At 40.4% G+C, this 22,679-nt stretch overlaps 1 protein-coding gene across 1 annotated transcript in view; it reads right to left on the bottom strand.

Moving 5' to 3' along the window:
* tdp1 (tyrosyl-DNA phosphodiesterase 1) overlaps positions 1 to 22,679 on the bottom strand; it is a 76,863-nt gene that overhangs the window by 38,350 nt on the left and 15,834 nt on the right. Inside the window, exons 11-13 of the mRNA XM_023993931.2 lie at positions 9,758 to 9,806; positions 9,393 to 9,459; positions 6,511 to 6,618 (exon numbers count right to left, since the gene is read on the bottom strand). Of these exons, the coding sequence (XP_023849699.1) occupies positions 6,511 to 6,618; positions 9,393 to 9,459; positions 9,758 to 9,806 (224 nt within the window). The remainder of the gene's footprint in view (positions 1 to 6,510; positions 6,619 to 9,392; positions 9,460 to 9,757; positions 9,807 to 22,679) is intronic.

Below are 22,679 nucleotides of genomic sequence, written 5' to 3'. Positions count from 1 at the left end.
CCAAGGAGTTCAATCTTGGTTTCATCAGACCAGAGAATCTTGTTGCTCATTGTCTGAGAGTCCTTTAGGTGCCTTTTGGCAAACTCCAAGCGGGCTGTCATGTGCATTTTACTGAGGAGTGGATTCCATCTGGCCACTCTACCGTAAAGGCCTGATTGGTGGAGTGCTGCAGAGATGGTTTGCCTTCAGAAAGGTTCTCCCATCTCCACAGGGTACCGTGTGTAGATTTGATGAGAGGAAAAAAACTATTTAATCAATTTTAGAATAAAGCTGTAATGTAACAAAATGTGGAAAAAGTCAAGGGGTCTGAATACTTTCCGAATGCACTGTATATACAACTTTTAGAAAGCTCATATTCTGAGCTAGCCATTAAATTATGGTCCACAGATCTCAGAGAATCTTAACAGGCCTTTTAAAAAGGTGCAATATTCAGAAATTACGCCGCCATTTCCTGGTTGCTAAAATTCTAATAGTTCAGTTTGTGACAAAACAAGTGTAGATAATCATTGTACCATCTAAACAGCTGTGAAATAAATTTTCAATAACCAAAAATTGTATTTTCAGCTGTTTGAAGCTGGTGTACAAAACCGAAAGTAAGACGCAAAAACTAAACTTAAGAACGGGAAGCATAGACACAGCGCACATAGAACATATGTACATTCTCAGACTTGCTTTAAATGAGAATGACAGCTCTATAACCCACTTTTTTAGGTGAATTTGATCAATTCTCCCAAAAAAGTTACATATTGCAGCTTTAACTGGAACAGAATATGGGAAAAATATTGCATGGGTGGGAAACATGGTTTCCGGGTGGGGAGGGAGGATGCGGGTGGGTGGATGGGGACTGAGGGGGAGAAATCTTTTTATGCATTTCTTTGATCGTTTTTTTGTCCCTGTAACCTCCCTTAATTGAAAACAAAATACAAACAAAAGGAAAAACTAAAAGAAGTTAGTCACCCAAAAATGTTTTGATCAAATAAATACCATTATTTCCACGACATTTAATCCATAGAAGAGGCCGAAGGAGGAATGATTGTTAATGTATATTTGACACTGGTTTCTTTTTAAATGTAACCTTTATTTAACTAGGCAAGTCAGTTTAAGAACAAATTCTTATTTACAATGATGGCCTACCGGGGAACAGTGGGTTAACTGCCTTGTTCAGGGGCCGAACGACAGATTTTTACCTTGTCAGCTCGGGAATTCGATCCAGCAACCTTTCGGTTACTGGCCAAACACTTTAACTACTAGGCTACCTGCCACCCCATCTTAAAGCATATACTTTAAAAATAATTAGTTGGAACATTTTGGCCATACCCAGGCCTACTTTAAGACTCCATGTTTCAACTGTAAGGTGCTACGTGGGTCATTCCACGAAATGGGGACCTTTTGGACATGCAAACTTTAAAGAAATGAACTTTTAAATATATTTTATTTCAACATTCAATTGCATGGAGGATATGTTTAGCCTATGGAAAAACATATTTTTTCACACCTCAAGCATTAAAATCCTATGAACTAAGAGCATTTTTTTCTGCACCACACTGTCTGTAAACCCTGTTACAAACACTTATGTAACTGCCTAACTAAACTGAACAAAAGTGTTGGTCCCATGTTTCATGAACTGAAATAAAAGATCACAGACATTTTCCATATGCACAATAAAAAATATTTATCTCAAATGTTGTGCACAAATTTGTTTACATCCCTGTTAGTGAGCATTTGTCAATTGCCAAGATAATCCATCCACCTGACAGGTGTGGCACATCAAGAAGCTGATTAAACAGCATGATCAATACATAGTTGCACCTTATGCTGGCGATAATAAAAGGCCACTCTAAAACGTGCAGTTTTGTCACACAACACAATGTCACAGATTAACAATTGGCATGCTGACCGCAGGAATGTCCACCAGAGCTGTTGCCAGAGAATTTAATGTTAATTTCTTTACTATAAGCCGCCTCTCCAACGCCGTTTTAGAGAATTTGGCAGTACGTCCAACTAGCCACACAACCGCAGACCACCTGTAACCACACCAGCCAAGGAACTCCACTTCCGGCGTCATCATCTGCGGGATCGCCTGAGACCAGCCACCCGGACAGCTGATGAAACTGAGGAGAATTTCTGTCTGCAATAAAGCCCTTTAGTGGGAAAAAAACGAACTCTGATTGGCTGGGCCTTACTCATGTGAAATCCATAGATTAGGGCCTAATTATTCATTTCAATTGACTGATTTCCTTATATCAAATCAGAATTGATTGGTCACATACACATATTTAGCAGATGTTATTGCGGGTGTAGAGAAATGCTTGTGTTCCTAGCTCCAACAGTGCAGTAATATCTAACAGTTCACAACAATACACACTAATCTAAAAGTAAAATAATGGAATTACCAAATATATAATAAATAAATATTAGCAATGTGGGAGTGGCATTAACTAAAATACACTAGATTAGAATACAGTATATAAATATGAGATGAGTAAAACAGTATGTAAACATTAAAGTGACTAGTGTACATTAAAGTGGCCAGTGATTACAGGTCTATGTATATAAGGCAGCAGCCTTTAAGGTGCAGGGTTACCTAACCGGGTGGAAGCCGCTGTTGCACCTCTTCAGCACACTGTGTGGGTGGGATCCTTGATGTGTACGCAGAGGAACTTGAAGCTTTCCACCTCCTCCACTGCGGCCCCGTCGATGAGGATAGGGGCCTGCTCCCTCTGCAGTTTCCTGAAGTCCACGATGAGCTCCTTTGTTTTGACGACACTGAGTGAGAAGTAATTCTCTCAGGGCCCTCACCTCCTCCCTGTAGGCTGTCTCGTCATTGTTGATAATCAGGCCTACTACTGTTGTGCCGTCTGCAAACTTGATGATTGAGTAGGAGGCGTGCGTGGCCACGCAGTCATGGGTGAACAGGGAGTACAGGAGGGGGCTGAGCATGCACCCTTGTGGGTTGAGGAGCAGCGAAGTGGAGGTGTTGTTTCCTACCTTCACAACCAGGGGGCGGCCTGTCAGGAGGTCCAGGACCCAGTTGCACAGGGTGGGGTTCAGACCCAGGGCCCCACGCTTAATGATGAGCTTGGAGGGTACTATGGTGTTGAATGCTGAGCTATACTCAATGAACTGCATTCTTACACATTCCTCTTGTCCAGATAGGGCGGTGTGCAGGGCGGTGTGCATTGCGATGGCTATTGCATCGTCTGTGGATCTATTGCGGCGGTAAGTAAATTGAAGTGGGTCTAGGGTGTCAGGTCAGGTAGAGGTGATATGATCCTTAACTAGCCTCTCAAAGCACTTCATGATGACAGAAGTGAGTGCTACGGGGCGATAGTCATTTAGTTCAGTTACCTTTGCTTTCTTGGGTACAGGAATGGTGGACATCTTGAAGCAAGTGGGGACAGCAGACTTGGATAGGGAGAGATTGAATATGTCCGTAAATATTCCAGCCAGCTTGTCTGTTCATCATCTGAGGACGCGGCTAGGGATGCCGTCTGGGTGTCGGTGGCACTGTGTTATCCTCAAAGCGGGCGAAGAAGGTGTTTAGCTTGTCTGGAAGCAAGACGTTGGTGTCCACGACGTGGCCTGTTTTCCCTTTGTAGTCTGTGATTGTCTGTAGACCCTGCCACATACGTCTCATGTCTGAGCCGTTGTCTCTGTACTGACGTTTTGCGCGAATGCTGCCACCTATCCACGGATACGGTGACTGATGAACCCAGTCCCCGTATCCGTGTATTCGTCGATGTTATTCTCAGAGGCTACCCGGAACATATCCCAGTCCGCGTGATCAAAACAATCTTGAAGCATGGATTCCGATTGGTCAGACCAATGTGGAATAGACCTTAGCACAGGTACTTTCTGTTTGAGTTTCTGCCTATAGGAACGGAGGAGCAAAATGGAGTAGTGATCAGATTTGCCGAAGGGAGGGCCTTTTTGGCATTTTGAAAAGTTGAGTAGCAGTGATCCAATGTTTTCCCAGCAAGAGGACTACAGTCAACGTGTTGATAGAACTTCGGTAGAGTTTCTCTCAGATTTTCCTTGTTAAAATACCCAGCTACAATAAATGCCACAATAAACTGTGGTTTCCAGTTTGCATAAAGTCCAATGTAGTTCTTTGAGGGCCGTCGTGGTATCGGCTTGAGGGGGAATATACACGACTGTGACTATAACCGAAGAGAATTCTCTTGGTAGGTAATATGGTCGGCATTTGATTGTGAGGTATTCTAGGTCGGGTGGACAAAAGGACTTGAGTTTCTGTATGTTAACACAATCACACCATGAGTAGTTAATCATGAAACTAACTCAGTAAAATAGTTGAAATTTTTGCATGTTGCGTTTATATTTTTGTTAGGTATATTATTTAAATTATATATTATTTAAAATCATGTTTGAGATAAATCCAACATTTTCTCATTGATCAAGTGTCCCTTGTGTCAAACTGACAGGTCGAGGTTTTAGGTGAAGCTCGGCCATTAGTCCTCATATGCTGAATAGCATGCGACCGCATGGTGTTCATAAAAATAGTAATTATACATATGTTCCACACATAATGAAAGTGTAATCAAATTAAAGTTATCCTAACATTAATTGAGCAAACAGGGTTGACGTGTTAAGCTCAACCACCTCAGCCAAAGATGGTAAAACAACTATAAATAGACCAAATAGAGAGAAGTTACTTCCTTTCCCACCATGCTGTTCAGATGACCCAAATGTTGTCATCTGCTGTGAATCATTTAACTGAATGGTTCATTATTATAATGGGTAAATTGTTTGCATAACAGGGTTGGCCTTAAAATGAGGGACAGACGTAAATGCTTTACTAATCAGAAAAATATAAATAAAAACCTTCAGAAATGACTGTCAAAGCAGAAAAATAACAAGGCCTTTACAATGATGGTGAAACTTCGATACATTTTTGGATTAAGTTTGTGGAAATCTTCCTAGAAGTGACATGTCAAAATGCAGAATTCTGGCACTTTAGCAAGCCTTAATTTATATAAAAAAATTGGGATTTGTTGAATTCTCCATGTGTTTTATATTAAAGTCCACTTCATTGAATATAACAAGCTTTTAAATTTCAATATTGGTGCATAATTTCTACTTAAAATATCAAAGGGACGCAAAAGGCACCCATTTCGTGGAGCGTCCCACAAAGCAAAAATGGGTGTAACATTAAGCTTCACTACTTGCTATCAGTAGTATTTAGATTAACATAATTTTATTATATTAATTAAGTTATAAATATTGCAAATATACATTTTTTGATTTGACTAATTTGTCAACATTTTGTTGAACATAATATACTCTATGTGCATATCAAAGATCCAGAGTGGGATCTCTGACACTTTTAGATTTATAATCCAATTTGTAAGAATTACTAACAGAGTGAATGTGGAAACGGTCACCCTCGGTTGGTGATTTGCATGCTCTGCATGGCCGCACAGCATTTACTGCGATGCTGCCTCCGCAGAAGTCAGACCGTTCATACTTCTTGCGCTTATGGTATATTTTCAATACTCATCTTTATATTTTTCTATATCATTTTCAAAAAGAAAATTGTCATTGAAATCAAAATACTCGTCAGATTAAAAAAGGAAGCGGTAAAGCTTCATGACATATTTCTTGCATTGTAGCACCTACAGATGAAACAATGTGGAGTCTTAAAGGAGGCCTGGGTACGGCCAAAAGGTTACAAATGCTACAACTTCAAATAATTATTTCTCAAATATGCTTCAAGATACAAATGTCAAATATATGTCAACAATCCTTCCCCCAGAGAACCCTTCTATGGGTTAAACGTTGTGAAAATCCCCAAAATCATTGTCCTTTTTGTTCTAGTTTCATGAGGAATCACCGAGTAAGGTTACCATTTAGCTGCTAGGCAACCAGGTCTAAAATGACAGGGAACTATGGCCTATAGCGATAAGGTACCACAGACAGAATATGATGGGTAAATATACAGGCTTGTTTGTAATGGTGCTACCAGTACATGGGGAGTTAAGTGCAGATAGCAGAGTACATAAACAGACCACTCCTCTCTAGACTGCTAGACTCTATTGGCAGATCTGAGAGGGAGAGGAGTTTTTCAGGAGAAGGATCAGAGCGGTGTGATCATAAATAACTGACGAATAAAAACAGAGTGAGCGAGTGGTGGTGCTGATCATGACGTAAAAGAAATCAACAACCATGATGAGATGTTGACGTTAGCCATTTTCCTTCAAGGTTTTTCCTGCCTTTTCATGGTGAAATCATCAGGGTCATCCCCAAAACATCAAAACACCAACAGCCTTTTGGGGAAACAATGCTCTTAACTGGGCATCTGTTTAAAGAGTGTGTGTGTGTGTGTGTGTGTGTGTCTGATTAAACAATAGCGCTGTGACTCTAAGACACAAATTGTTCCCCGTTCAGCTGGTAAGGGGTGTTCCTAGGCAACAGCCTGTCTTGAGTTTGAAGTCATATTGTGGACTCTTGAGACTTTTCACATACACACACGTGCAAAAGCAGGCCTCTAACCTTGTGACAAGGAACCAGGCTAGTTGTGTGAAGTCTGGCGAAGCCCTCAGGTAGGTCTTGATGTGCGGCATGGCGTGACTCCTCCCCGTCGTCTCAGCTTGCCAGCGACTAGACACACAAAAAAATATAAGTACATAATTTGCTCTGGGTAGATGTATACCGTGACATAGTCCACATTTTGTTGAGTTAAAGCCTAAATTCAAAATGGATTAAATAAATACAAATCTCACCCATCTACACACAATAACCCATAATGACAAAGTAAAAACATGTTTTTAGAAATGTATCCTAATTTATTGAAAATGAAACAGAAATATCAAATGTACATAAGTATTCACACACCCGAGTCAATACTTTGTACAAGCACCTTCAGCAGTGATTACAGCTGTGAGTCTTTCTGGGTAAGTCTCTAAGCGCTTTCCACACCTGGAATGTGCAAAATTTTCCCCTTATTCTTTTCAAAAGTCTTCAAGCTCTGTGAAATTGGTTGTTGATCATTGCGAGACAAACATTTTCAGGTCTTGCCATAGATTTTCAAGTAAATTTAAGGCAAAATTGTAACTAGGCCAATCATGAACATTCACTGTCTTCTTGGTAAGCAAGTCAGTGTAGATTTGGCCTTGTGTTTTTGATTATTGTCCTGTTGAAAGGTGGACTCCTCTCCCAGTGTCTGGTAGAAAGCAGACAACCAGGTTTTCCATTAGAATTTTGCCTGTGCTTCGCTCCATTCCGTTTTTTTTATCCTGATAAACTCCCCAGTACTCAATGATTACAAACATACCCATAACATGATGCAGCCACCACTATGCTTGAAAATATGGAGAGTGGTACTCCGTAACGTGTTGTATTGGATTTGTATTCAGGACAAATATTTTTTGAAGTATTACTTTAGTGCCTTGTTGCAAACCGGATGCATTTTTTTGAATATATTTATTCTGTACAGGCTTCCTTCTTTTCACTCTCAATTAGGTTAGTATTGTGGAGTAACTACAATGTAACAATTGTAGTTCCCCACAATACCAAACCCCCCATCCTCAGTTCTCCTATCACAGCCTTTAAAGTGTTTAAAGTCACCATTGGCCTCATGGTGAAATCCCTGAGTGGTTTCCTTCCTCTCTGACAACTGAGTTAGGAAGGATGCCTGTATCTTTGTAGTGACTGGGTGTATTGACACACCATCCAAAGTTGTAATTAATAACTTCACCATGTTCAAAGGGATATTCAAAGTCTGCTTTTTAAAAATGTTTACCCATCTACCAATAGGTACCCTTCTTTACAAGGATTGGAAAACCTCCCTGGTCTTTGTGGTTGAATCTGTGTTTGAAATTCACTGCTCGACTGAGGGACCTTTCAGATAATTGTATGTGAGGGGTACAGAGATGAAGTAGTTATTAAAAAATCATGTTAAACACTATTATTATGCACAGAGTGAATCCATGCTATTAATTATGTGACTTGTTAAGCACATTTTTACTCCTGAAATTATTTAAGCTTGCCATAACAAAGGGGTTGAATATTTAGAGACAACTCAGCTTTAGACATTTTTTATTTATTTTAATAAAATCGGGAAACATTTCTAAAAACATAATTATGGGGTATTGTGTGTCGGCAGTGACACAAAATCTCTTAAATTCAGGCTGTAAAACAACAAAATGTGGAAAAAGTCCAGGGGTGTGAATACTTTCTGAACACACTGTAGTATCAGCTTACACCAGGGTTCCAGACAGACTTGGCTGTGCAATTCGATTTTTAATTGGTCACGTCTGTGCGAGTCTCAAATTCTAGCTGGTCAACTCACTCAAAACGTCTTATTTTTTGGCCGGCTAAAACCATAATTGACAATGGTCACCATGGTCAAACAGTACCGCTAAATTAAAGTGCATTGATTCCTGCCATGAAAGTGCCTGCTCTGCCCATGACAGTGCCCGTTTCGCCGGGGCTGGCTGCGCTGACGAGCGAGCTACTCCCCTTCCCTCCCCTGTGCACTCTATTTAGATGGAGGCAAAAATGCATTCTGATTCCACAACATTTCAAAATGCAGTCGTGGGAAAAATACTGTTATGAAAATGAGTATGCTGCTGTTAATTTAAATGAGGATGGTCTTAGTTTTCTGGGGGTATGACATTTATTTAAACTCTCAATATTGAGTGATTGACACAGTTTTGAAAACAACGTTTATGGTGTCTGAGATGCTGGGTCTGCCGTGTCTTTGTGATGACGCAGAGTAGGTGAACGGATGATCTCTGCATATGTGGTTCCCACCGTGAAGCATGGAGGTGGTGGTGTGATGGTGCTTTGCTGGTGATACTGTCAGTGATTTATTTAGAATCCAAGGCACACTTAACCAGCCTGGCTACCACAGCATTCTGCAGCGATACGCCATCCCATCTGGTTTGCGATTAGTGGGACTATCCTTTATTTTTCAACAGGACCCGAAATACACCTCCTGTGTAAGGGCTATTTGACCAAGAAGGAGAGAGATGGTGCTGCATTAGATGACCTGGCCTCCACAATCGCCCGACCTCAACCCAATTGAGATGGTTTGGGATGAGTTGGACCACAGAGTGAAGGAAAAGCAGCCAAGAAATGCTCAGCATAAGTGGGAACTCCTTTGGAAAAGCATCCCTCATGAAGCTGGTTGAAAGAATGGCAAGAGTGTGCAAAGCTGTCATCAAGGCAAAGGGTGGCTACTTTTTTGGTTACTACATGATTCCATGTGTGCTATTTCATAGTTTCGATGATTTGTAGAAAATAGTCAAAATAAAGAAAAACCCTTGAATGAGTAGATCTGTCCAAACTTTTGACTGGTACTGTACATCCGGTGAAATGCCTTGTTCTATCTGTGGTAATAGCGGACGGCAGAGTAGAGTAGTTCGACTTACTGGAAGTAGCTGTGGAGCCAGAGTTGTTTCTGAGCAGTCTGGATGCTGTAGGGTAAAGAGCCACCGGCTGGAATGACAATTACACTGTTAGTTCATTCGTAACAACGTCATAAAGCTTTCATAATAACATCAGAAATCTTCCATGACGCTGTCAAGAACTACAATACCACATTAAAGCCTTCGCGAAACCTTCATATAGCATTCATAACAATGTCATAAGACCACAATCCTGTCGGCACCTGGTTCTGACAACTACAGTAATGCTTACTCACAACACCACTGTAAGCTTTGACTTTGAGACAAGAGGAGAGGAACAGGAGAAAGTGAGTTAGTGTTGCGAGGTCTGAGTGTGGCTGAATCTGTACCTGGATAACCCTCCAGACTGGTCCTCACATCATCCACTGACGGGTAGATCTGTGGAAGATGGAACACATGTTAACACACCGTGTATCAAATACCTGGCTGGGGAACACACATGTAAATCAAATCAGACCACAACCTCATCATCCTCCCGCAAAGCAGCCATGTTTTGAGCTTCACTAATGAGCACCTGACAGAGAGCAGACTGTATGACCAGATGATTACAGCCTGTTGGTTAACGGGGGGAGCGGGCGGGGGGGGGTCTCTCCACAACAAACCTCACAGTTAGAGACAGTCACACACACACAGACACATAGGAGCTTGCATGCTCACGCACGTCACACACACACAACACACACACACACACACACACACACACACACACACAACACACACACACACACACACACACGACACACATCCACCACGACACACAAGGGAATAAAGAGCAAGTTAGCTAGGTCTGTCTATCTAGGCCTATTCTTAGATGGCCAAATGTCTCTGTCTATCTATCCGTCTGTCAGAAACAGTCACAGGGGGTGAGATTCAGTGTGGAGCCATGACTTTCAGCTGACATTTGCCACAGTAAAACGAGTCCTATATCGACATAACCTGAAAGGCCGCTCAGCAAGGAAGAAGCCACTGCTCCAAAACCGCCATAAAAAAGCCAGACTACGGTTTGATACTGCACATGGGGACAAAGATCATACTTTTTGGAGAAATGCCTTCTGGTCTGATAAAACAAAAATAGAACTGTTTGGCCATAATGACCACCATTATGTTAGGAGGAAAAAGGGGGAGGCTTGCAAGCCGAAGAACACCATCCCAACTGTGAAGCACGGGGGTGGCAGCATCATGTTGTGGGGGTGCTTTGCTGCAGGAGGGACTGGTGCACTTCATAAAATAGATAACTTCATGAGGATGGAAAATTATGTGGATATATTGAATCAACATCTCAAGACATCAGTCAGGAAGTTAAAGCTTGGTCGCAAATGGGTCTTCCAAATGGACAATGACCCCAAGCATACTTCCTAAGTTGTGGCAAAATAGCTTAAGGACAACAAAGTCAAGGTATTGGAGTGGCGATCCCAAAGCCCTGACCTCAATCTCATAGAAAATTCTGTGGGCAGTACTCAAAAAGCGTGTGTGAGCAAGGAGGCCTACAAACCTAACTCAGTTACACCAGCTCTGTCAGGAGGAATGGGCCAAAATTYACCCAACTTATTGTGGGAAGCTTGTGGAAGGCTACCCGAAACATTTGACTCAAGCTAAACAATTTAAAGGCAATGCTACCAAATACTAATTVAGTGTATGTAAACTTCTGACCCACTGGGAATGTGATGAAAGAAATAAAAGCTGAAATAAATCATTCTCTCCACTATTATTATTTCACATTCTTAAAGTAAAGTGGGGATCCTAACTGACCTAAAACAGGGACATTTTTAATAGGATGGATTAAATGTCAGGAATTGTGAAAAACTGAGTTTAAATGTATTTGGCTAAGGTGTATGTAAACTTCCGACTTTCACTGGCATACACACAATACCCCAGACCTTAATCCCAGTGAAAATTAATATTTGTGTCATTCTCAAAACTTTTGGCGACGACTGTGTGTGTGTGTGTGTGTGTGTGTGTGTGTGTGTGTGTGTGTGTGTGTGTGTGTGTGTGTGTGTGTGTGTGTGTGTGTGTAAATATATATATATATATAGTTGCCTCCTCACTGTTGATGTTGAGACTGGTGTTTTGCGGGTACTATTTAATGAAGCTGCCAGTTGAGGACTTGTGAGGTGTCTGTTACTCAAACTAGATACTCTAATGTACTTGTCCTCTTGCTCAGTTGTGCACTGAGGTCTCCCACTCCCCTTTACATTCTGGTTAGAGACAGTTTGCGCTGTTCCATGAAGGGAGTAGTACACAGCGTTGTACGAGATCTTCAGGTTCTTGGCAATTTCTTGCATGGAATAGCCTTCATTTCTCAGAACAAGAATAGACAGACGAGTTTCAGAAGAAAGTTCTTTGTTTCGAGCCATTTTGAGCCTGAAATCGAACCCACAAATGCTGATGCTCCAGATACTCAACTAGTCTAAAGGCCAGTTTTATTGCTGATTTAAATCAGCACAACAGTTTACAGCTGTGGTAACATAATTGCAAAAGGGTTTTCTAATGATCAATTAGCTTTTTAAAATGATAAACTTGGATTCGCTAACACAACGTGCCATTGGAACACAGGAGTGATGGTTGCTGTTAATGGGCTTTTGTACGTTTATGTAGATATTCCATTCAAAATCAGTCGTTTACAGCTACAATAGTCATTTACAACATTAACAATGTATGTCTGATCAATTGATGTTATTTTAAATGGAGAAAAAGTGATTTTGTTAAAAAACAAGGACATTTCTAAGTGGCCCCAAACTCTTGAACGGTAGTGTATGAACTCAGCAAAAAAGAACCGTCCTCTCACTGTCAACTTCGTTTATTTTCAGCAAACTTAACATGTGTAAATATCTGTTTGAACATAAGATTCAACAGAGACATAAACTGAACAAGTTCCACAGACATGTGACAAACAGAAATGGAATAATGTGTCCCTGAACAAAGGAGGGGGTCAAAATCAAAAGTAACAGTCAGTATCTGGTGTGGCCACCAGCTGCATTAAGTACTGCAGTGCATCTCCTCCTCATGGACTGTACCAGATTTGCCAGTTCTTGCTGTGAGATGTTACCCCACTTTTCCACCAAGGCACCTGCAAGTTCCCGATCATTTCTGGGGGGAATGGCCCTAGCCCTCACCCTCCGAGCCAACAGGTCCCAGACGTGCTCAATGGGATTGAGATCTGGCTCTTCGCTGGCCATGCCAGAAACACTGACATTCCGTGTCTTGCAGGAAATCACGCACAGAACGAGTAGTATGGCTGGTGGCATTGTCATGCTGGAGGTCATGTCGAGATGAGCCTGCAGGAAGAGACCACATGAGGGAGGAGATGTCTTCCCTGTAACACACAGCGTGAGATTGCCTGCAATTGACAAGCTCAGTCCGATGATCCTGTGACACACCGCCCCCAGACCATGACGGACACTCCACCTCCAAATCAATCCCGCTCACAGTGGACAAGCCGGTTAACGCTCATTCCTTTGACGATAAAACGAATCCGACCATCACCCCTGGTGAGACAAAACCGCAACTGTCAGAGAAGAGCACTTTCGCCAGTCCTGGCTGGTCCAGCGACGGTGGGTTGTGGCCCATAGCAACTTGTTGCCGGTATGTTCTGGTGAGGACCTGCCTTACAGCCTACAAGCCCTCAGATCCAGCCTCTCTCAGCCTTTTGCGGACAGTCTGAGCACTGATGGAGGGATTGTGCGTTCCTGGTGTAACTCGGGCAGTTGTTGGATGCCATCTCATACTTTATCCTGCATGTGTATGTTCGAATGTACAGATCCTGTGCAGGTGGTGTACACGTGGTCTGCCACTGCGAGGACGATAGCTGTCGTCCTGTAACGCTGTCTTAGGCGTCTCACAGTACGGACATTGCAATTTATTGCCCTAAGGCACGTTCCACGCAGATGAGCAGGGACCCTGGGCATCTTTCTTTCATCAGTTAGAATGGCCTCTCTTAGTGTCAAGTTTCATAACTGTGCCTTAATTGCCTACCGTCTGTAAGCTGTTAGTGTCCTTAACGACCGTCCACAGTGCATGTTCATTAATATGTTTATGGTTCATTGAACAAGCATGGGAAACAGGTTTAAACCCTTTTCAATGAAGATCTGTGAAGTTATTTGGATTTTACGAATCATCTTTGAAAGACAGGGTCCTGAAAAAGGGACGTTTCTTTTTTTGCTGAGTGATATGAAAATAAAACACTAATACATCTTCATTAAATAAGTATTCATCCCCTGAGTCAATACATGTAGAATCACATTTGCAGCGACTACAGCTTTGAGTCTTCTTGTAAGTCTCTAAGAGCTTTGCACACCTGGATTGTACAATATTTGCACATTATAATTTTTTTAATTCTTCAAGCTCAGTCAAATTGGTTGTTATCATTGCTAGACAGCCATTTTCAAGTCTTGCCATAGATCTCCAAGACGATTTAAGTCAAAACTGTGACTAGGCCATTCAAGACATTCAATGTCGTTTTGGTAAGCAACTAAGTTTATACTTGTTTAGGTTATTGTTCTGCTGAAAGGTGAATTTGTCTCCCAGTGTCTGTTGGAAAGCAGGCAACCAGGTTTTCCTCTAGGATTTTAAGCCTGTTCAGCTACTTCTTTCTTTTAATCATAAAAACTCCCTAGTTCTTGCCGATGACAAGCATACCTAACATGATGCAGCCACCACCATGCTTGAAAATATGAAGAGTGGTACTCAGTGTTGTGTTGGATTTGCCCCAAACACTGTATTCAGGACATAAGTTAACTTCTTTGCCAAATTATTTTCAGTTTCCTTATTCCCTTATTGCAAACAGAATGCATGTTTTGGAATGTGTGTATTCTGTACAGGCTTCCTTTTCACTCTGCCAATTAGGTTAGGAATAACTACAAATATTGTTGTAGTTGTTTTCTACTATCACAGCCATTTAAGTGTTTAAAGTCACCATTGGCCTCATGGTGAAATCCCTGAGTGGTTTCCTTCCTCTCTGACAACTGAGTTAGGAAGGACGCCTGTATCTTTGTAGTGACTGGGTGTAATGACACACCATCCAAAGTGTAGTTAATAACTTCACCATGCTCAAAGGGATATTAAAATGTTAGCTTTTATTTTTACCCATCTACCAATAGGTGCACTACTTTGCATACCATTGGATAACCTCCCTGGTCTTTGTGGTTGAATCTGTGTTTGTAATTCACTACTCGACTGAGGGACCTTACAGATAATTGTATGTGGGGGGTACAGAGATGAAGTAGTCATTCAAAAATCATGTTAAACACTATTATTATGCACAGAGTGAATCCATGCAACTTATGTGACTTAAGCCCACTTCTACTGCTGAACTTATTTAAGCTTGTCATAACAAACGGGTTGAATACTTAAAACTACTTAAAGCATTTCAGCTTTTCATTTTGTATTCATTTGTAAAAAATAATAAACACTTCCACTTTGACATTATGGGGTATTGTGTGTATGCCAGTGAAAGAAAATCTCAAATTTAAAATTTACACAACAAAATGTAGAAAAAGTCAAGGGGTGTGAATACTTCCTGAAGGCATTGTATACAACAACATTATAAAACTGGACGTACCCTGATAACACAATGGTAATGTTCCTACATTATCATTTCAGTTATTTCCGAATCATGGTCGTGAATAATTTGATGTTACTGAACGCTACAATACAACACCATACAATAGGAGCATAACGATATGGGACATTGTGTTGTTGATGCATTTGCAGTAAGTAGGTTACAGCAGTCACTTGTTTGCTTTCAATTTCATGTCCCTACATTATCGTGTTTAGAAGACTGGGACTGTTGTGCGTCGCATAATAACTAGTATACAACAATATATAGAATAGAGATGAAATAAGATGATCTATTTCTGTCAGGTAATGTGGTGGGTTGGACAACAGGGGAAATATCCTCACACACACGCAGGCGAACGCACACACATAGATTGTGCCCGAGCTTGCACAAACAAGGAGACAAAACATACAGCACGCGCACCCCAAAAACCACACATCCCAATGATTCCACCCTGGCCTCTCTAACACACACACCTCGTCTGAATGCATCATTTAAAAACGGTTGCATTAATTTGACACTAAATTTCTACATGTACCATTACTGAAAAGACTGCGCACCACAAAAAGATCTTGATTTATAAACTTGGTGCATGCCAGACATACACGTTTCCCGTTATAAATCAGACATGTCGTAAAACGGTGCGCTGGGGAACGAGCATTATAACGCCACCTTAAAAACATGCATCATTCACCTTTTATGGTGACAATAACACCTTTATTAGCTGTATACTTTGGAAATATTGGAATTATGCCAAGACAGTATCTAAAGGATATAGCAATGGTGAACTTAATCAAATGCCTTTGAAGGTTTAGGCAGAATGTTTTCTTTTGCAGTGACATTTGTTGTATCGGTCCGTTTCTGAACAACAAAAACAATTGCAAATTGTTGTAGACCTGTAAACAGATCGTTTGAATTCATTAATGTTTTGCATTTACTTTTTCCAAAACCTATATTTTCTGTACTGCTCGCAAATTCTGAAACACTGTCTACTCGGAAACTACGGTAGAAGGGAGAGATGAAGAGAGAGAGGACAGAAAGAGTGGAAAGAAAGAGAAGACAGGATATGAAGAGAAAGAGGAGAGACACACAGGTGCAGATTCATTACTCTATGATAAAAGAACACTTCCTAATTAGATGCATTGTCATCCTCTCACATAATAAATAACTTTATAGTTCTGACTAGCAGGGAAAAAAAGGGAATGAAAAGAAATACAAAGATCTCATAAAAAACATGCATTCGAGTGACAGACATTGGTTGGTTGAGTGCTGCGGGGATAGGCGTCCCATCAGGACGGGAGAGTTGTAAATCACGCAGCGCCTTGTGTCACGATCACAGATTTTAGAGAAACAACTAATGTCGTTACATATAAGTGTCTTATATCGGCTGAAAGCTCAAATTCTTGTTAATATAACTGCACTGTCCAATTTACAGTAGCTATTACTGCAAAAAATGCTGTGCTATTGTTTGAGAGCTCCTAACAACAAAACACTTTTCATCCCCATTAGGTTTGATAAATTCACCTCCGAAGGTGAAATGTGTACTTACATTCTGAAATCTTGCTCTGATTTATCATCCAAAGGGTCCCAGAGATAACATGAAGTGTCATTTTGTTAGATAAAATCCTTTTTCATATCCTAAAAAAGGTCCATATAGCATGCACGATTGATTTTGTTTTTTCACTCGTTCAATTTGCAAAGAAAGGAATCTGTGAAAATCTAACCCTAAACGTTGTTTCAACCAGTCAATCACATTCGTATTTATTCCTCAGAGATCCTAGAACGTAACCAGACTTCACTATATCATTAGGGGTGTAGTATATCCTATAGGACACCAAATTTGGTCAGAGAGCGACACCTTCATGGCACGCTGATGACGCGGGTGGTCTTCAGTTGAACGACTTTAACTTTGTCAAATAAGCACCAAATCGGGGTCAAACGAAGCTGGCTAGATAGCCAATGAGCTGGGCTTCACGGGAGTATCCGGAAACCCTGTCGTAAAATGTAGCTACTAACCTTGTGCGACAGCATGCCTTTTCATTTTGGACAAAAATAAGAATATTCAGAGTTATGAAGTTATGAAAACTGGTTGTTTTGCAAATGTTGAACTTATAATACGGCTATTAATACTGAAAAAGCTAAATCAAAGTCCAAGTATGCAGATTTGACGATATTCTTGCAGAAAAATGTAATATGAATGCAAATGTCTCCTTCACGATTTGCCCACATGTACCTGGGTGACTTCACACTAAATGTCATGTAGCTCGCTCATACTTCCAAGTTATCCGTCTGAAACTTTGCACATACACGGCTGCCATCTTGTGGACACCATCGGAATTACAACCAGTGTGATGGCTCGAACTGGGACCTTTCTCTTGCATTTCAAGATTTTTTCTTGCATTGTATTTTCTTCTACCAGTTATATTGTGTTATATTCTCCTACATTCAATTCACATTTCCCAAACTTCAAAGTGTTTCCTTTCAAATGGTACCAAGAATATGCATATCCTTGCTTCAGGACCTGAGCTACAGGCAGTTAGATTTTATATGTCATTTTAGGCGACAATTGAAAAAAGAAGAATCCCTAAGAAGTTTAAGGTATGTTGAGTGCTCTTCTTGCACAATGCTGTTCTTTTAATTCTTGTCAATATAGGGGGTGCTGTTTCAACTTTGTAAAATATCGTTCCCAAATTAAACTGCCTCGTACTCAATTCTTGCTCGTACAATATGCATATTATTATTACTATTGGATAGAAAACACTCTCTAGTTTCTAAAACCGTTTGAATTATTTCTCTGAGTGAAACAGAACTCATTCTGCAGCACACTTCCTGTCAGGAAGTGAGATTTCTGAAATCGAGGTCTCTGTTCCAGGGTCAGTTTATAAATTCCCATGTAAGCTATGGGGCTACATGCACTGCATACGCCTTCCCCGAGATGTCAGTAAGCGGTGAGAATTTGAATGGAGTGGATTGCACCATCTGGGGCAATATAAAAGCTCTTGGAACGGAAGGTCCGGCCTTTTCAACGGGGGGCCTGACGCAGGAGGGACATCAGCATGGCGTCCTGAAAAGGTAAATAATTCATAAGGTAGTTAATTTAAACCGACTTATAGCAGTTTATATCAGTTTATTGCGATTTTCTGGAATTTCTTTGTCACGCGTTATCGCGAGTTGGACACCTCTCCGGCACATGGCTAGCGTTAGCTGCTAATTCTACAGGAGAAGAGGACATCTTTCAACCAAAAGACGATTGTTCTGGACAAAGGACACCTTGCCCAAGATTCTGATGGAAGCTAAACAAATAGTAAGAAGTCTTTATGTTGTTAATTCGTATTTATGTTGAAAAATGTTAAACAATAATTCCGCCATTAATTTCGGTGCGGTCTCGCTGTAACGCACGCTGTATGTCGTAGTAACGTTAATTTTAAAAATCTAACACAGCGGTTGCATTAAGAACTAATGTATCTTTCATTTGCTGTCCAACCTGTATTTTTTWGTCAAGTTTACGATTAGTTATTGATTAGATTAGGTGCCTCTCCAAGAYGGCGCCGGACAGATTKCTTGAAGTTTGGCTACTAATCACATTGTATAACCACGATTTGTGCCGCTACATATGCACATTTTCGAACAAACCCTATATGCATTGTGTAATATGATGTTACAGGACTGTCATCTGATGAAGTTTATGAAAGTTAGTCAAAAATTATATATCTTTTGCTGGTTTGTTACGATCGCTAACCTTTGCTGCTGGTAAATGGCTTGTGTTTCTGGCTATTGTGGTAAGCTAATATAATGCTATATTGTGTTTTCGCTGTAAAACACGTAAAATATCTGAAATATTGGCTGGATTCACAAGATGTTGGTCTTTCATTTGCTGTACGCTGTGTATTTTTCAGAAATGTTTTATGATGAGTATTTAGGTATTTGACGTTGGTCTCTGTAATTATTCTGGCTGCTTCGGCGCTATTTCAGATTGCAGCTGCAATGTAGAACTGTGATTTATACCTGAAATATGCACATTTTTCTAACAAAACATATGCTATACAATAAATATGTTATCAGACTGTCATCTGATGAAGTTGTTTCTTGGTTAGTGACTATTTATATCTTTATTTGGTCGAAATTGTGATAGCTACCTATGCAGGAAAAAAATGGTGGAGAAAAAAAAGTTGTGTCTTTTGCTATGGTGGTTAGCTAATAGAAATACATATTGTGTCTTCCCTGTAAAACATTAAAAAAATCAGAAATTATGGCTGGATTCACAAGATGTGTATCTTTCATTTGGTGTCTTGGACTTGTGATTTCATGAACATTTTATTATATGATATCCCTGTGGCTTTAGGCTAGGCTATGCTAGTCAGCTTTTTTGATGGGGGGGATCCCGGATCCGGGTTTGTGACTCAAGGCACCCGAGTCTTGAGTGGACACAGTAACTTTAATAATATTTGCATGTGTGGTTTTAAAGCACTGTACTGCTACCAATGATGTAGATAAAGACTGGATTGCTGACACTATGTATTGGCCATTGAGAAGCTTTGAATCCATTTTGTCACTCCCCCGTAGGAGCAGTCCTCTATAGGAATGAATAGAATTATACAGTATTTCAATTAAAATGTTTCAAGGACAAAATTATATGTATTTAAAGTATTTTTGGTTGTTGTAGTGGGGACAGTAACATTAGTAATCTCAAAATTATACTTTAAGTAAAATATTTTAATATATTTAATATTTTTATATTTAGCTAACATAATATAATTAAAAAGTATATATGAAGGCAGGGATAGGCAACTTTGATGAATCGGAACTCTTCATGAGGGGCCGCGGTGGCTCGTGGGTCTGCGTACCCACATCCACATCCACACAAACACTTCTACTAATTTTGCCATGGGGCGGAGAGAAAAATGAACAGTATCACAGATCATTTCCTGCAATTCTACACATTTTGCAATAGGGTGGAGACAAATGTTTGCAGTTTTTAATATGATATCTGATGATCAATGTGCCCACCCCCCCAGTCGGTAAATCGACCATGCTTACTATAATTTTAGATAGCTGGCCGCTAGACTACCGTACCAATCGGGGGGGGAAAATTGCTGACATGGCAGGACTTTAGATTTCAGTTATCTGTCTTCTCTTTCTATATCTGTCTATATCCTGTCTTCTCTTTCAGTTTTAAATCACAAAACAAAATCTAATAATTACTCTGATCAGAATTGGATTAAGCAGTGGTGCTGACGCAGTGCACATCAGGGCAGTGTATGGCTGACATTGTGTAAATTGCCTATATTCCTATAGCCCATTTTAATAAATATGTTGTATTTACACAAAGCAAGGGATTTTCTATTTTCTCTCCATTTTATATGAACATGACTTGGCCTATTAAGCCACTTTCAGTTTAATGCAGGCTAGATTTCTCCTGCCGTGCTATTTCATGATCAAACAAATTAATCTAACAGGGTTCTAGGCTCTCTCAGAAAGTTAAGTTGTTTTTGAAAAACCCCAAAACATGGGAGGCCTAAGGTAATAATGAGAGAGAACAGCAAGATTTTAAAAAATCAAATGAGAAATTTGAACAAACGTTACAGCTGAGCAAAGCATTATAGGACAGGAATTATGCATACAAGACCAGAAAATATATCCTTCCTTGCCATAGCGAACCAGACGGCCAAAAGCCTAATCCTACTGACTGAAATATCATAAAAGCATTAAGACAAATTATTCGAATAAAAAGTGATTAATGTCGGAAAGCTGCACCTTTTAAGAATAATAATAATACAAGCAGAGGCACTATTTCCGTGCTTTTAGAGCCCATCATGCAATTCTTCAGAAAATGGGCGGTTTGAAATGGGCGATTTGAAGAAAATGGCGGAATATATACAGCCGAAGTCCAACGAGAGCAGATATAATTAGTTAAAGCAATGAATTTGTGACAAATGTTAAGAAAATGTTGAGCAATGTAATAAAGTAATGACTTTTCAAATAAGTTACATTACACGTTATGTTGGCTGACAATTTATTAGCTATGCTATCATAACGAACCGCATATCATTACAGCAATATGTCCCGGTATGTTAGCTAGCTACCTAACGTTAGTTGTCTACTAATACATCAAACTTGCCAGTATATTAACTATAGGCTAACTACCCAATCTTAATTGACTTGATTATTCCCGTCATTCTTAGCTTAGCTAAGTAGTATAGTCGTTGTGTGTTCTCAATGGACTTCGGGTGCTTTCGTAAATTCTCTCTGGCTATCTGCTCCGATTTCAGAGCACTCTCATTTGAGTGTACCAGAGCGCAGAATAACTGATGAATTTACGAACACTCAACCCTCGTTGAATACGGCTGGTGTCAGTAAACATCAGCAAAAAAGCCTAATTCAATTCATGCCAGCAGCAAAGTTAGTCACCACACTCTGGATAACATGTAAACAGCCTAATCAGCTCTGCTAGGGTGAGTAAATTGGTCAGAGTGACCATGTTCTCTCATTTGTGTCTGGAAGTAGCTAGCAAGCTAGCCAACGTTAGCCAGTTAGAGCAGCAGTCAAGCGTCCAAGCTAAGGTCAGAACGCTCGAGTCAACCCTACTCCTCGGCCAGAGTGTCCAGTGTGTGCTCTGAATTTACAAACTGACAATTTGACAACACTCTGGCACTCCAGATTGAATTTAAGACCACACCCGAAGTCGTAAAATGTGTAGCTAGTAATATGTTATGCTAACAAGGTAGCAAGAGGTTGCATAGCAACAGCATCAACTTCCGGTAGACAAGCAAAGCGCTAGTACGCTCAACTGAAAGGATACTGTTCGTTTACAGTATACTAAAATTAACTCATAGTATATGTATATACTCATTAAGTATGTAGTATACAGTATGTTTGTATGGGTATTCAAAACACAGCTCTAGACAACCAGGTGAGGGGAGTTCCTTACTAATCAGTGACCTTAATTCATCAATCAAGTACAAGAAAGGAGCAGCGCCCAATATCAGTCATCTAGTGTATATATAAATCATTGAATGCCACCAGGGCCAGCTCTAGCCTTTTGGGGGGCCTTAAGCAATATTTGGTTGGCCCCCACCTCGCTGGCAAAACATTTTAGTGGCGCCCCGCTTAACAGAGGAGAACATTTTGCAGTTTAAAGGCAAATTCTGTAATTCTACACATTTTGCCAAAGGGCAGAAAGAACACTTTGAAACTTTATAACTAACATCATGCAATTCTACACATTTTGCCATGGGGTAGAGACATTTTTGCAGTTTAAAAGCTCATTTCCTACAATTCTACACATTTTTCCATGACTTATGCCATGTTAATAGGATATCTGAGTGAGAGTGACTAAAAAATATCTAAAATGGGGGCCCCCTGGAGGTCAGGGCCCCTGGGCACGTGCCCTGCGTGTCCTGTTGGTAATTTGGCCATAATTATAACAAGATTTAGATCGCTGGCTATACTTACTTACCAATCTAAAAAATGTTTGCTGACATGGGCTAATTGAGTCACTGTCATTGAGTGACTGTGAGTGACAGTCAGTGACTGACATAACTAACCAAATGTCAAACCCTTGTGTATTCAGGGCCGGTGCTGATTGCCACCCTCTCTAGAGTGGCCAGTTAGAGACGATAGAGTTACAGTGGCAGGTTTTTGGAACGTACCAACTAAAATATATACAGAGGGGGACTAGTACAATATGGGTGATTTAT

Source organism: Salvelinus sp. IW2-2015, linkage group LG9 (assembly GCF_002910315.2).
Source record: "Salvelinus sp. IW2-2015 linkage group LG9, ASM291031v2, whole genome shotgun sequence".
Classification (NCBI taxonomy): Eukaryota; Metazoa; Chordata; class Actinopteri; order Salmoniformes; family Salmonidae; genus Salvelinus; species Salvelinus sp. IW2-2015.
This window is presented reverse-complemented; position numbering and strand designations above follow the sequence as displayed.